This window comes from Crinia signifera, chromosome 4, assembly GCF_055691185.1.
Source record: "Crinia signifera chromosome 4, ASM5569118v1, whole genome shotgun sequence".
Classification (NCBI taxonomy): Eukaryota; Metazoa; Chordata; class Amphibia; order Anura; family Myobatrachidae; genus Crinia; species Crinia signifera.
This window is the reverse complement of record NC_139220.1, coordinates 208,480,398-208,492,702: the sequence shown is the minus strand read 5'-3', so window position 1 is coordinate 208,492,702 and position 12,305 is coordinate 208,480,398. Positions and strand designations below refer to the sequence as shown.

Here is a 12,305-nt window from a genome sequence, read left to right as displayed (position 1 = left end):
TACCTTTCATTATTTACCAATGGTGCAGGTTTTTGTGCACTGGGATTTTGCTGCTCACAGTTTTATAGCAGCTCTCTGTTAGCTTGTTTGCCTGTTCAAGGCTTCGTTTTTCTCTTATAGTTCACTGTGCCCCACTGGTTGGGGTCCCGTTACCTCACTATTTCAAGTAGCCTTGACAGGATTCAACCCCTGTTATAGTATGTTTCCCCCCCTGAGTTTTCAGGTGGACTGCTATACTTATATGTTATACTTATATGTTATGTCTTAAAGTATATATCAAATGTTTGTTTAGTTAATTATGTCGTTACTGGAGGGGTGGCCAATCTCCCCCTTCGCTCTATAACTAGAGTCGCCAGGCCACTACCCCCAACCTCTCCATATACTACTGCATGAAAATGTCTTTCTTCTCCCCTGCAGTAGTTGTGCGGGTCCTAGATATTGGACCCTTTTGTTTTTTACCTATCCCTGCTCCCCCCCTCTGTCAACATACTACTCCTCTTAAGCCCCTCCCCCCCTTCCCTGGACTGCACTAATCCCACCTATCCCCCCCTCTCTGCGTCCTCCCTGTATTGATGCAGAAGCTACCTCTCCGCATTACCTAACTTCTTGCTATGCCTAAGTTGCTGTCACTAAATGTCAAGGGGCTGAACTCCCCTCACAAGCGCAGAATGGCATTGTCATATTTCCACAAACAGAAAGCTGACATTGTGGCCCTCCAGGAGACCCACTTCGCCTCCCCCCGACCTCCCACATTTAGAGATTCCAACTACCCGACTGCCTTCTATGCCAATGGACCCTTTAAGCGTAATGGGGTAGCTATTTTGTTTAATAGAAATACCCCCTTTATTTGTAACTCCCAGACTGCCGATAAGAACGGTAGATACCTGATTTTAACCGGCTCTTTGGAGGATAGACTTATGACAATAGTATGTATCTATGCACCCAATACGAACCAAGTGGCCTTCCTCCGTAAACTCTTCACCCTGCTACAAAAAACCACTAAGGGCTCCTTATTAATACTGGGTGACTTTAATTTAACACTAGACCCTCGCCTAGATAAATCACACCTCCCATCCAGCCACCAATCCCATACAGACAATCAATCGACAGCCTTCCGTAACCTCCTCTCAGAGTTCGATCTATATGATACATGGAGAATAACATACCCCACAGGACGTGAATATACCTTCCACTCCCAAGTACACAATACCTACTCTAGAATCGACTATATCCTCTGCGACAAGTGGTCCCTCCAGCACTCCGTAGGAGTTGACATTCTCCCTATCACGTGGTCTGACCACGCCCCGGTGGTGTGGCAATGGAACTTTCACCCCTCTAGAATCCCCCCCAGACCCTGGCGCTTGTTCCCCCACTTACTGTCTAACCCTGCAGCCAAAAGTATCATCCAAAAATCTATGGATCTATAAATGTCCAACAATAAAATATCAGACACCTCGGTAATCAACCATTGGTGCGCTTTTAAAGCGGTCACAAGAGGGGCGGCTATTCAGGCTGGGGCAACTCTGAAGAGAAACGCTACCGCAACCCAAAAAGCCCTGGAAGACAAATTAGTGGAACTAGATGCCAGAAACAAAGCCACCCCATCTAACTCTCTGAAAGTAGAGCTGGCTTCAGTACGGAGCCAACTACAGAAACTGCTCCTCACCCGTACCCAATCGGCCCTAAACAGAATAAGACATAGGTTCTACCTAGCCAGCAACAGATCGGGAAGAATGTTAGCTCGGAAGTTGCGCGCCCAGCATGCCAGAAACCGTATTAAATTTATCACAGCCCCCAACAAAGAGAAAATACTAAACCCCAAAGACATAGCCAATCAGTTCGCAGATTCCAACCTTTACAACCTTTCCAAAGACCCCTCCACGCCGCAGCCCACCCCAGCCTCTATCCACAGTTTTCTTGAGAGCCTACATTTACCCACCCTCTCTCAGGCCCAACTAGACGCCTTAAATGCCCCCTGGTCCCGTTTAGAGGTCCAGTCAATTATAAAGACACTCCCGTGCAATAAAGCCCCAGGGCCGGACGGGTTCATTACAGATTTCTATAAAACTTTTAGTGACTTGCTTTCCCCCTACCTTACTGATTTGTTCAATGAACTCTCCACGCTCGGACGCGCCCCCCCTGAACTCCTAGAAGCCAGAATTATTACGATCCCAAAACCCGGTAAGAACCCTGCCCTGTGCCAAAACTATCGCCCAATAGCCCTCCTGAACACTGACATCAAGATCTTCGCCAAATTAATGGCATCCCGAATCAACCTCTACCTACCTTTGCTGATACACCCGGACCAGACGGGGTTTGTCCCGGGACGCCAGGCCCCAGACAACACCCGGAGAGTCTTTAATCTAATAGACTCCCTGTCAGCTAACCAGGATCTTCTTCTAGTCTCACTTGATGCCGAAAAGGCATTCGACCGCCTTAACTGGCGGTATATGCAGGAAGTCTTGTCTCGCTTCGGTTTCAGGGATCGTATATTATCGTCAATTATGTCATTATATAGCTCCCCCTCTGCCCGTGTGTTCAGCAATGGCTTTCTTTCCTCCCCCTTCCATATCACCAATGGCACAAGGCAGGGTTGTCCACTTTCACCCCTAATATTTGTCCTTTCCATTGAACCATTGGCCACGGCCATCCGCAATAACCCCAACATTCCCGGTCTCCAGGTGGGCCCCAACAAGCATAAATTAAGCCTCTTCGCGGACGACGTGCTACTATTTGTGACAGACCCCATTCACACGCTCCCACACGTCCACGAGACACTTACTGCATACAGCGCCGCCTCCTATTATAAACTCAACACCTCCAAGACGGATGCATTGCCAATTAACCTTACAGACCAGCTCCCCCAGTTGAAAACCTCCTATACCTATAACTGGCAAACCACCTCCATAAAGTACCTAGGTATCCACATCCCTCCCAACATGTCATCAGTATTCGATGTTAACCTTACCCCCCTCCTTGCTTTCATTACATCACTATCCAGATCCTGGTCAGCTTATGAAATCTCTTGGATGGGCAGGATGGCGGCATTTAAAATGTCTCTCCTGCCCAAACTAATGTATCTATTTCGCACTATCCCCTACGTTTTCCCTAAAAAGCTCCTTCAACAAGCGACATCCATCCTGACAAAATATATTTGGGCTTCCAAGCCCCCCACTTTAGCCCGCTCCAAAATGACACTCCCGAGAGCCTACGGAGGTCTCGACCTCCCAGACCTGTCCCAATACCAACTAGCCTGCCTTCTTGCCCCTTCCAAACACTATTCTGAAAGCCCAACTCATAGGGCTTGGGTAGATATTGAACAACGCCATTCCCCCGATATCCCTCTCCGTGACCTCTTCAAGATCCCAAAACACATCAGGCCCCCTTCATCATCCCTTCTCCCTACAACGTCCGCTACTCTGTATGCATGGGACCTATTACTGTCCACCATGCGTGCCTCCACCTCCCTTATCAATACCCTCCCCATCACGACTGTGGCGAAACTAATCCCCAACCTCAACCTCACTCTTTGGAAACAAAGGGGGATTACAGCCCTGGGAGATATAGTCGACGCCAATTCAATCCGACCGTTTCCCTACCTTCAGGAAGTATACTCCCTCCCCCCCCATGAGTACCTCCACTATCTCCAGGTGGCACACTGGTGGAATTCCCACTTCGCTAACTGTCTCACTATAGACCCCCGCCACCAGATGATTCTTTCCCGTCCCTCCCAGACATTATCCAGAGGAGACATTTCCTTCTGGTACAACTCACTTATAACCCCCACAGAGTTCACCAAATCTCCTGCCCATAAAAAATGGGAATCTGATTTGGGCATTCAGCTCTCCGACCATCAATGGCGGAAGATATTCCTATCCTCTTACACAATGTCTCGATGCCTCAATCACTCGGAGATGCATATCAAACTGATAAACCGCCTCTACCTAACCCCAGATCGCCTACACACCTTTTGGCCATCGTGCTCCAATATGTGTTGGCGACAATGCGGAAATATAGGTTCCATCTACCACATTTTCTGGTCCTGCCATAAACTCAAGGCATACTGGAGTGAGGTTTTTGAACTCATCTCGGAAGTGATACAACTAACTCTTGTCCCTGACCCTCTCCTAGCTCTATTCCATGTATATCCACAGGAACTCCCGAGTGGCAAAACATATGTCCTTGGACACATCCTCATAGCAGCAAGAGCAAACCTAGCGCAACACTGGAAGCAGCCCGCCCCCCCCCCCTTTTTTCCAGGTCATATTAAAAATAAACCACCATTTCCTCATGGAAACAGGTTTCCAGCCCCACTCCCCTAACCCTTCCTCGCCTCACTCTAAATGGGCACCCTGGCTCACATATATGTCTGCGAGAGAGGGCACAAGACTTTTCGCCCCAACTCTGTCTGGACAAACCACCCTTTTCAGCCTGAATGAACCCCCTGACCCGGATTCGAATCCCCCCTCACCCCTTGCCTAGGTTTTATTGGGTTCCTTCACCCTAGACTAACTTTATACCGATTTTGTATTTGCATGTTTGTTTTCAGTTCGCTCTGCGTAGCGTTCCACCATGTATGTTATGGTCATGTATAACTCTGTATGTAAATTATTATTGTCCTATATTGTCCGCATTTTCCCCGACTGCAGTCCCCCCCCCCCATGGTTTCCCCCCCTTTTTTCTTTTCTGTATCCCATATATAAATTTGTATCAATAAAAATCTATTGATGAAAAAAAATAAAGAAGCCTGTCAACAAAAGGAGAGGTCATTGCCTTGCAGCAAATAATTCAAGACCTATTGGAGGAAAAGGCAGTGGAATGGGTTGCCCTTCTGGAAAGAAGAAAAGGTTTCTACTCCAGAATGTTCCTAGTACAGAAAGAGTCGGGGGAATTCAGAACAATTCTAGATCTCAGACACCTCAAAAGTTTTTGGAAGTGAAAGTTTCACATGAAAACATTGAAATGCATCCTACTGGGTGTAAAAAAACAGGATTTCATGGCATCTGTCGACGTAAAAGATGCTTATTTTCATATACCGATATACAAGGGACACCGAAAGTTCCTAAGATTGTTTAACCAACACCTTCAGTTCACTTGCATTCGCTTCGGGCTATTTGCATCCCCGAGAGTCTTTACAAAAATGTTGCTTTCCCTGATCGCATATTTAAGGATGCAAGAAATCACAATATGGCCATACCTAGACGATGTATTGATCTGTGGAGGAACAGTATAAATAGTAAGCCAGTCAATAAGAAATACTGTTCTTATTCTTCAAGTACATGGTTGGATCATCAACCAGGAAGAGTCACCTGGATCCATGTCAGAAACTGCTATTCCTGGAAGTGATGGTGAATACCGTGGCATATAAGATTTTGCTGTCCGAAGACAGATGCGACAGAATTCAAGCCCTGGCGGCTATGATACAAAGGGAGAAGAAGAGTACCTTGCACCTAGTGTAACGTCTGCTACGGATGTTGGCTTCCACAATAGACATCATACCCTGGGCAAGATGGAGAATGAGAGATCTTCAGTGAGGCATCTTAAAGTTTGTAAGAGAAGGCAGTAGATTACAAGATATGTCTTGTTTCCGCAGCAAGGAACTCTCTAACCTTGTGGTTAACCACATATCTGGCATTCAGAAAGACGTTGTTAAGTCAGCCTTAATATGTGGTACTCATAACGGACACCAGCGCAACAGAAAATTGTTAAGGAACCTGGTCCCTGATGGAAAAACAGATGTCTACGAACCAGAGAGAGATGCGTGCTTTCCGAAGAGCAATGATGTACTTCCAAGATCTAGTTGTGTATACTCACCTAAGGGTTCTTTCGGACAATGCAACAGTCGTTTCTTAAATCGGCAAGGGGGAACCAGAAGTTGTGTGCTGTGGAAAGAAGTCGCAAAGCTATTGTCATGGGCATAAAGAAGTCTTCTCTCTCTCTCTGTCTCTGTGTCTCTGTCAGCTCTGCATGTCTCGGGGAAAAGCAATGTCATTGCAGATTTCCTCAGAAGACAGAGAATATTACCAGAAGAATGGAAGTTAAACCACCATGTGTTCACGCTAGTGGTACAACAATTTGGCAGACCTCCAAATAGACTTGATAGCAGCAAACCAGAACAAGAAGCTGTGTTGGTTCTATTCAATATACCATATCCCCGGGTCATAAGGTACAGATGTTTTTTTTTCTCTAAAATGGGAATTGTAACTATGGTATGTGTTCCCACCTTTTCCCATATCATCTCGTAGTCTCAAGAAGAACGAGTAAGAACAGGCCACAGTGAAAGCAATCCTTCCTTTTTTGCCGAAACAAAAGGGTTGGTTTCTTACAGTATTGAGGATGTTTACACAGGATCCATGGCGGTTGCCGATGTCACCCACGTTACTGCGGCAGGGGCCATTGGCTCACCCAGACCGGCAGACACTCAGTTTAACGACACGGAAGTTGAGCGGTCTATCTTAATCAGGAGGGTCATTTTTGATCTAGTGGCGCAACTTCTAGTAAAAGCAGGGAAGAAAGTTTCCTCTATTACAGAGTCTGGAAGACTTTTTTTGTCCTGGCCTAGTGACTATTCTGAGGCAGAAAGAGTTATTACCCCTTGAATCCTTCAATTTCTGTATGCAGGGTTTGAGAGAGGGCTGTCGGCTTTAAACCTTAACGTACAGATATCTGCACTTAGGGCCTTATTGATGATAGTAAGCAGGGCTATTTTTCAGTAGGCTCCAGCAGGAACTGAGGCCCTTATTCTAGTTCACTCTTTCGGACAAAATATTTCTTAGATGGACAAAACCATGTGCACTGCAGGTGAGGCAGGTGTTACTTGTGCAGATATAATTAGATTTGGGTGGGGTTTTACTTCAAAGTGAGATCTATATTGCAGTGTCAAAATAAAGCGGCCAGTATTTACCCTGCACAGAAACAAAATGACTCACCCAAATCTAATTCTCTCTGCACATTTTAAATCTGCCCCCCAGCAGTGCACATGGTTTTGTCCATCTAAGAAAGATTTGGTCAGAAAGAGTGAACTAGAATAAGGGCCTCAGTTCCTGCTGGAGTGTACTGAAAAATAGCCCTGCTTACTATCATTTTGTTTCTTCAGAACAAATCCAAGGCAGCCTATAATTGCCCTCCCGTCGTGTTTCCTGTTGTTTTTAATCTTTTTGGATTATACTTAGATGGAGACACTCAAAAGACTGATGAAAGGAAGGGGAAGGAGGTATATGTACCCAAGGTGGGTGGAGCTAGATAAAAAAACTGTGTCTAAATGCTGGGGGATGGGATGTTACCCCAGAGGATTTGTTTTGAAGGAACAAAATCATCAAGTATAATTTGCACTTTTCTTACTGACTTTTATTGCGCCACTTTTTTGACTTCATAACTACTATGTAACTCCATCCAAACACACTAGGATATGAGGATCACCATAAACTGCAGCTTGTATTCAGTTTTGTATTAAAAGAAGCAATAATGTTGCCGTAAAATTTATGCCAGAAGGTGGCACTGTTCTTGTGTTTTCTACAACAAAGACTTCATATTAAAATTACTTGATTTACTGTACTGTATAAGAGAGGCAGGGCCTACTATGTTTCCTCATGCATTAGATGAGTATTTTTGTTAACAGTTACTCATCAATTACTTTTTCCTGTTTTTTAGTACAGTGTTCTGCCTTTGTAATCATTGCTTCCCTCTTTATACAATAATTTATATTTAGTATGTCCTTGTGTATCAATGCCTATTTCCCTATAGATTGTAAGGTTGCAAGAAGGGCCTTCCTACCATTTTGTCTGTTTTATCCCAATTTCCAATTGTAATGCGCAGCAGAACTTGCTGCGCCGTTTAAAACTGAAATAAATAATAGATCTCCATTTTTGTAAGGAAGGTAGAATTCAACTAACTAAACTTGGTATCCAGTGTCCTTCTAAAGGCCCCCATACACTATACGATTTTGGGACGATTTCATCCGATTTCGGCACTTTGGGCCGATAACAGGATGAAATCGCCCCAAAATCGCAGGTGTGTGATATATGATCCGATCTGATGCGCGGTCCCGTGCGCATCGGACCGGATCAGGGAGGTCGGACGGTCAGCACATAAGATCATCCGACCTCCCTGTATGCTATGCATATGCCTGCCCACCTGTCAGGCATATGCATGCAGACACCGGGGGGCGGGGGAGCACGGCGGGCAGACACACTGACCTGGCCGGCATGCTGTGATCACAAATAGCAGCGCTGCCGCTGCGGGACGGGACGAACGGCTGGTCATTTGACAGGTATTTTGAAAATCTAATAGCCACCACTGTGCGTCCCGTCCCGCAGCGGCAGCGCTGCTATTTGTGATCACAGCATGCCCGGCCAGGTCAGCATCACTCGCCGCACCCGGCACCCGCCGGGAACTCATTTGTGAGCCGCCGCCCGCCCCCACTACTGCCGCCGCCTGCCCCAACTACTGCCGCTGCCCGCCCCACTGCTCCTCACCGCCCTGCAGCTCCCCATTTGTTTTACATGTGATAAATCGCAAGCGATTTATCACATGTAAAAACTGGCTCATCAAGTGCCAAATTGTATGTGAGCCTCCCGGGGAGCTGCCGGGCGGCTCACAGGAGAATTGGGTCCGACTTGTCCTAAGGACAAGTCGGCCTAATGTATGGGGGCCTTAAGACTGTGGCTCTTCGGTAAGGTGAAAGGCTCATCTAATTAAGGTTGACTGTGATGAGGGAAAGTACAATGGTCTATAACCACATCATGAATTGTTTAGGCGCGATTGTGTTCACACAGTCTTCTATGACAGTCAAGTAAGCACTGTGTTGTGCTAATACGTATTTGGAGAATAGAACATTCACCCAGTTCAAGTAATTTCTATGTCTGTTGGTGATACCAGTGTAATATTCTACTTGAGACTTATATGGCTAAATTTTTACTTAGATGGTAGTTCCATTGAAGATGGGATGTTGCTATGTGGTGCAATAAAATAAAGGATAATAATAATATGGCCCCCACAGATCCCTGATCTCAACACCATCGCATTTCTCAGGGATTACATGAAGTGACAGAAGGATTTGAGCAAGCCTACATCCAAAGAAGATCTGTGATAGTTCTTCAAGATGTTTGGAACCAGTAGCATAAGTAGATTGTAGGAATATTTTTTAAAGTATTCTAAAGCTGGATACACACCTAAAATGTATCATCTGTCTGGTGTAAACAAAAATCTGGTAATGTATGTGATCAAATGACAATCAACCCTTTTCCCTCGAAACGCTGGAAAATGTACAAAAGTGATTTTTCAGATTCATTTGTTAAATCAAACTGATTTAACCAATCTGTCTGAATGTCATCTGCATTTCTATACTTCACCTGCAACATATTTGCTACTTATTACAAAAAAAAACCTCAAATGATTTCGCAAATGACCATTTTTTTATTTAAAATAGTAAAATTAGAGGTTGCCACTTTTTGAACACTGAATTGAAATATTACTATTCTTGTTTTAATTTTAGTTTATTTTTTTATCAAGTTAATAATTGTAACTATTATCATCATCCATTATTAATAATAAAAACAACAGGTCAATAATTGTTTTACTTTTTTTTTTTTTTAAGTACCATGTTACAATTGTGAAGAGAGAAGACCTTTTCTTGAGAACACAATTACAGTGTACAACATCACACCTTCCTGATACATATTTCATGTCTTTACCAATAATGAACCTCTCTTATACTTTGATTGTCGATACAATTTGGTTTAGGTAAATACTGATAATGCAATACTAGTTATGTATATTGTTAGAAAGAAGTACTGCATTTTCAGGTTTGTGCCTTCATCGGTGTCCATTATACAGCATGCCCACAGGTGTGAGATTATGTATTTGTTATGTAAAATTCTTATTGTCTGGTTATTGTTCATTTAGATTTGTGATGATTTAGCAAATTCCAAATGAAAGATGGATTAATTGTTAACAGAACTAAATAAATAATTTGTCCTGCTTCCATGCGTTTAGATTACCCCAATCTGTGTCATCCTTAGTTTTATTTTTGACTCTCAGGCTGAAAAGCAATATGCAAATCGTACAGTCAGCTGTGTCAGCAATGACGTGGATTTTGAGAATGATGTGACAGAACTGGAAACATTTGGGTCCATTGGAGATGACACATACTCAAATTCTGCAGATTCTGACCCCAAGCCATTGGAGTCCATGCAACAGACACTTAAAAATTCTCTGCTTGACAAGCTCAAAATAGAAAAGCAGATTATTAACAGCAGGACTAAACCAGGTAAGAAAAGTATCTTCATGCTAATATGTTTCAGTTGTGTCCTTTCTCCGTGGTCTGACGTAAACATTGAGGGTTTTATTTGTTTTGAATCAGATGAACTAAATGTAAAGGAAATGGAAGAGCGCAGTGGAAAAAAGTCTAATCTGCACTCTGACACCAAGATGGTGATGGAAACAAGCTCCAACTCCATAACTAACCAAGACAATGACACGGATGAGGAGGATAGGCTTGTTATTGACATTGATTGTAAAAAGAGCAAGTACTGCGATGAGATGGACACCCATTCAGTGCCTGATACACCAATGTCCCCACAGCAGCTTCCCAGGAAGTCTGCTAGAAAGATTTCCAAAGATGTTGACCCAGTTGGGCAGATCCTGAAAATGCAAACTCAGCTTCTAAAACCAACAGCAAAGGTGGAAAAGGCCAGCATAACAAACCCAGAGAGAACTGAGCAGATGGCAAAAAATCCCACCCATTTCCCGCAAACTGCTCCTTTGGGTTCTGATACATTGCTGGAACCTCAGAGTAAGGTGGATGCTCATCAATCCAGAGATAGCAAAAAGTGTAAGTGACCCTGCCTAATTACTTACATGCCATGAATCAATCTTTACATTTGCCCCTTGACCTTATAATTATATATACCTCTCCTGAATTTTCTTTCATTGTTAGCTCTATTCTCCCATGTGTTCAAAATTTCAGCATTTGTCTCCATCCTGGCCCCTTTTTTCAATGTATTTAATAAGTTTCTTATATAGCGCACACATATTCCGCAGCGCTTTACAGAGAATATTTTAACATTCCCAAATATCCTACCATATGTACAAGCACACTTATTCATTTGAGGGTTAATTTATGAATGTGTAGGGAAACCAGAGTACCCGGAGTAAACCCACGCAAGTACGGGGAGAATATACAAACTCTGCACAGTTAGGGCCAGGGTGGGAATCAAACCCATGATCTCAGTGCTTTGAGACAGTAATGCTAACCATTACACCATCTGTAAGGCCTCTTGTAAATATATAGTTAAGGGGCATACACTTGTAGAGATGTAAGCCCCATTTCTAAGCAATTTGACTAGATTGCTTAGAGATGAAGCACGGATCGCTCCTTGTGTACTTCCAATGACGATGTGCGGTCCTGCACGGCGCCATTGCCTGCAGAGATACAGTGCATACACTGTCTATCCTGATTAGATCGCAGTGTTTTGCCTATCAGCAGAGATCGCTCAGCACAGATCGCAGGTACATCGATGTGTGCTAAGCGATCTGTGCTTAGGCAGCTCGCTCAGCACAGGGCACCCATCACCCCGTGTGTATGGGGCTTAATAGTGAATTGCAGTATATGGGTAAGAAATAACTACAGATAATGATCAATGACCAACATTGTAGAATTTGTTTTCTTTCTGTGTTGTCTTTAGCCTTGCTGTCTGATGATCTCATGGAGTGCACAGAGGATGGGGCTGCCTTCAAAGTGCCAGCTAATGACAACTGTGCGTATAAGCTCTTTAGTCTCGCTGATCTGCTCCTGCTCGTTAAGTGCACTGTTAACAAAGCAAGGACCATCTCAATGAAAAAGAAAGTCAAAAAGGTAAATACAGTATGTAAATGGGTTTTCATTTTCCAACTCCATGACCTCTCTGACCAGTGGGTTAATCTTTTACTGCCTTTAAGGTGGCAAACTTATATAAACTGAGACTTTCGTGCCACTTGTTTGGCAAAGGCTTAATTAAAAAGAAAACTAAAATAAAACCTCATGTCTCATTGTCAAAAATGTTTTTATTGAAATTTTTCAAATATAAAGACACTTAAAGCTACTCGGACTAAAATATAATTGTCTTTGTTTTACAATGACATAGTAACATTTGATCAGTTTTAGCAACTCTACATTGCAACAAAACATGAGATAACATATATAGTTAGGTGGTAAATTGGGGAGAGGGACATGTAGGAACAAGGGGAAAGGGAACTTGGGGAAGTATCACCCACCCCAGTTATCCGAAGAAAAGAACAAAAAAAGTTAAAACCTTCCTTAACCCTTT

At 43.7% G+C, this 12,305-nt stretch overlaps 1 protein-coding gene across 4 annotated transcripts in view; it reads left to right on the top strand.

Moving 5' to 3' along the window:
- ICE2 (interactor of little elongation complex ELL subunit 2) overlaps positions 1-12,305 on the top strand; it is a 98,885-nt gene that overhangs the window by 51,897 nt on the left and 34,683 nt on the right. For all 4 annotated transcript variants that reach the window (XM_083183645.1, XM_083183643.1, XM_083183642.1 and 1 more), the window contains exons 9-11: positions 10,039-10,267; positions 10,361-10,831; positions 11,685-11,854. In XM_083183645.1, coding sequence (XP_083039771.1) covers positions 10,039-10,267; positions 10,361-10,831; positions 11,685-11,854 — 870 coding nt within the window. The remainder of the gene's footprint in view (positions 1-10,038; positions 10,268-10,360; positions 10,832-11,684; positions 11,855-12,305) is intronic.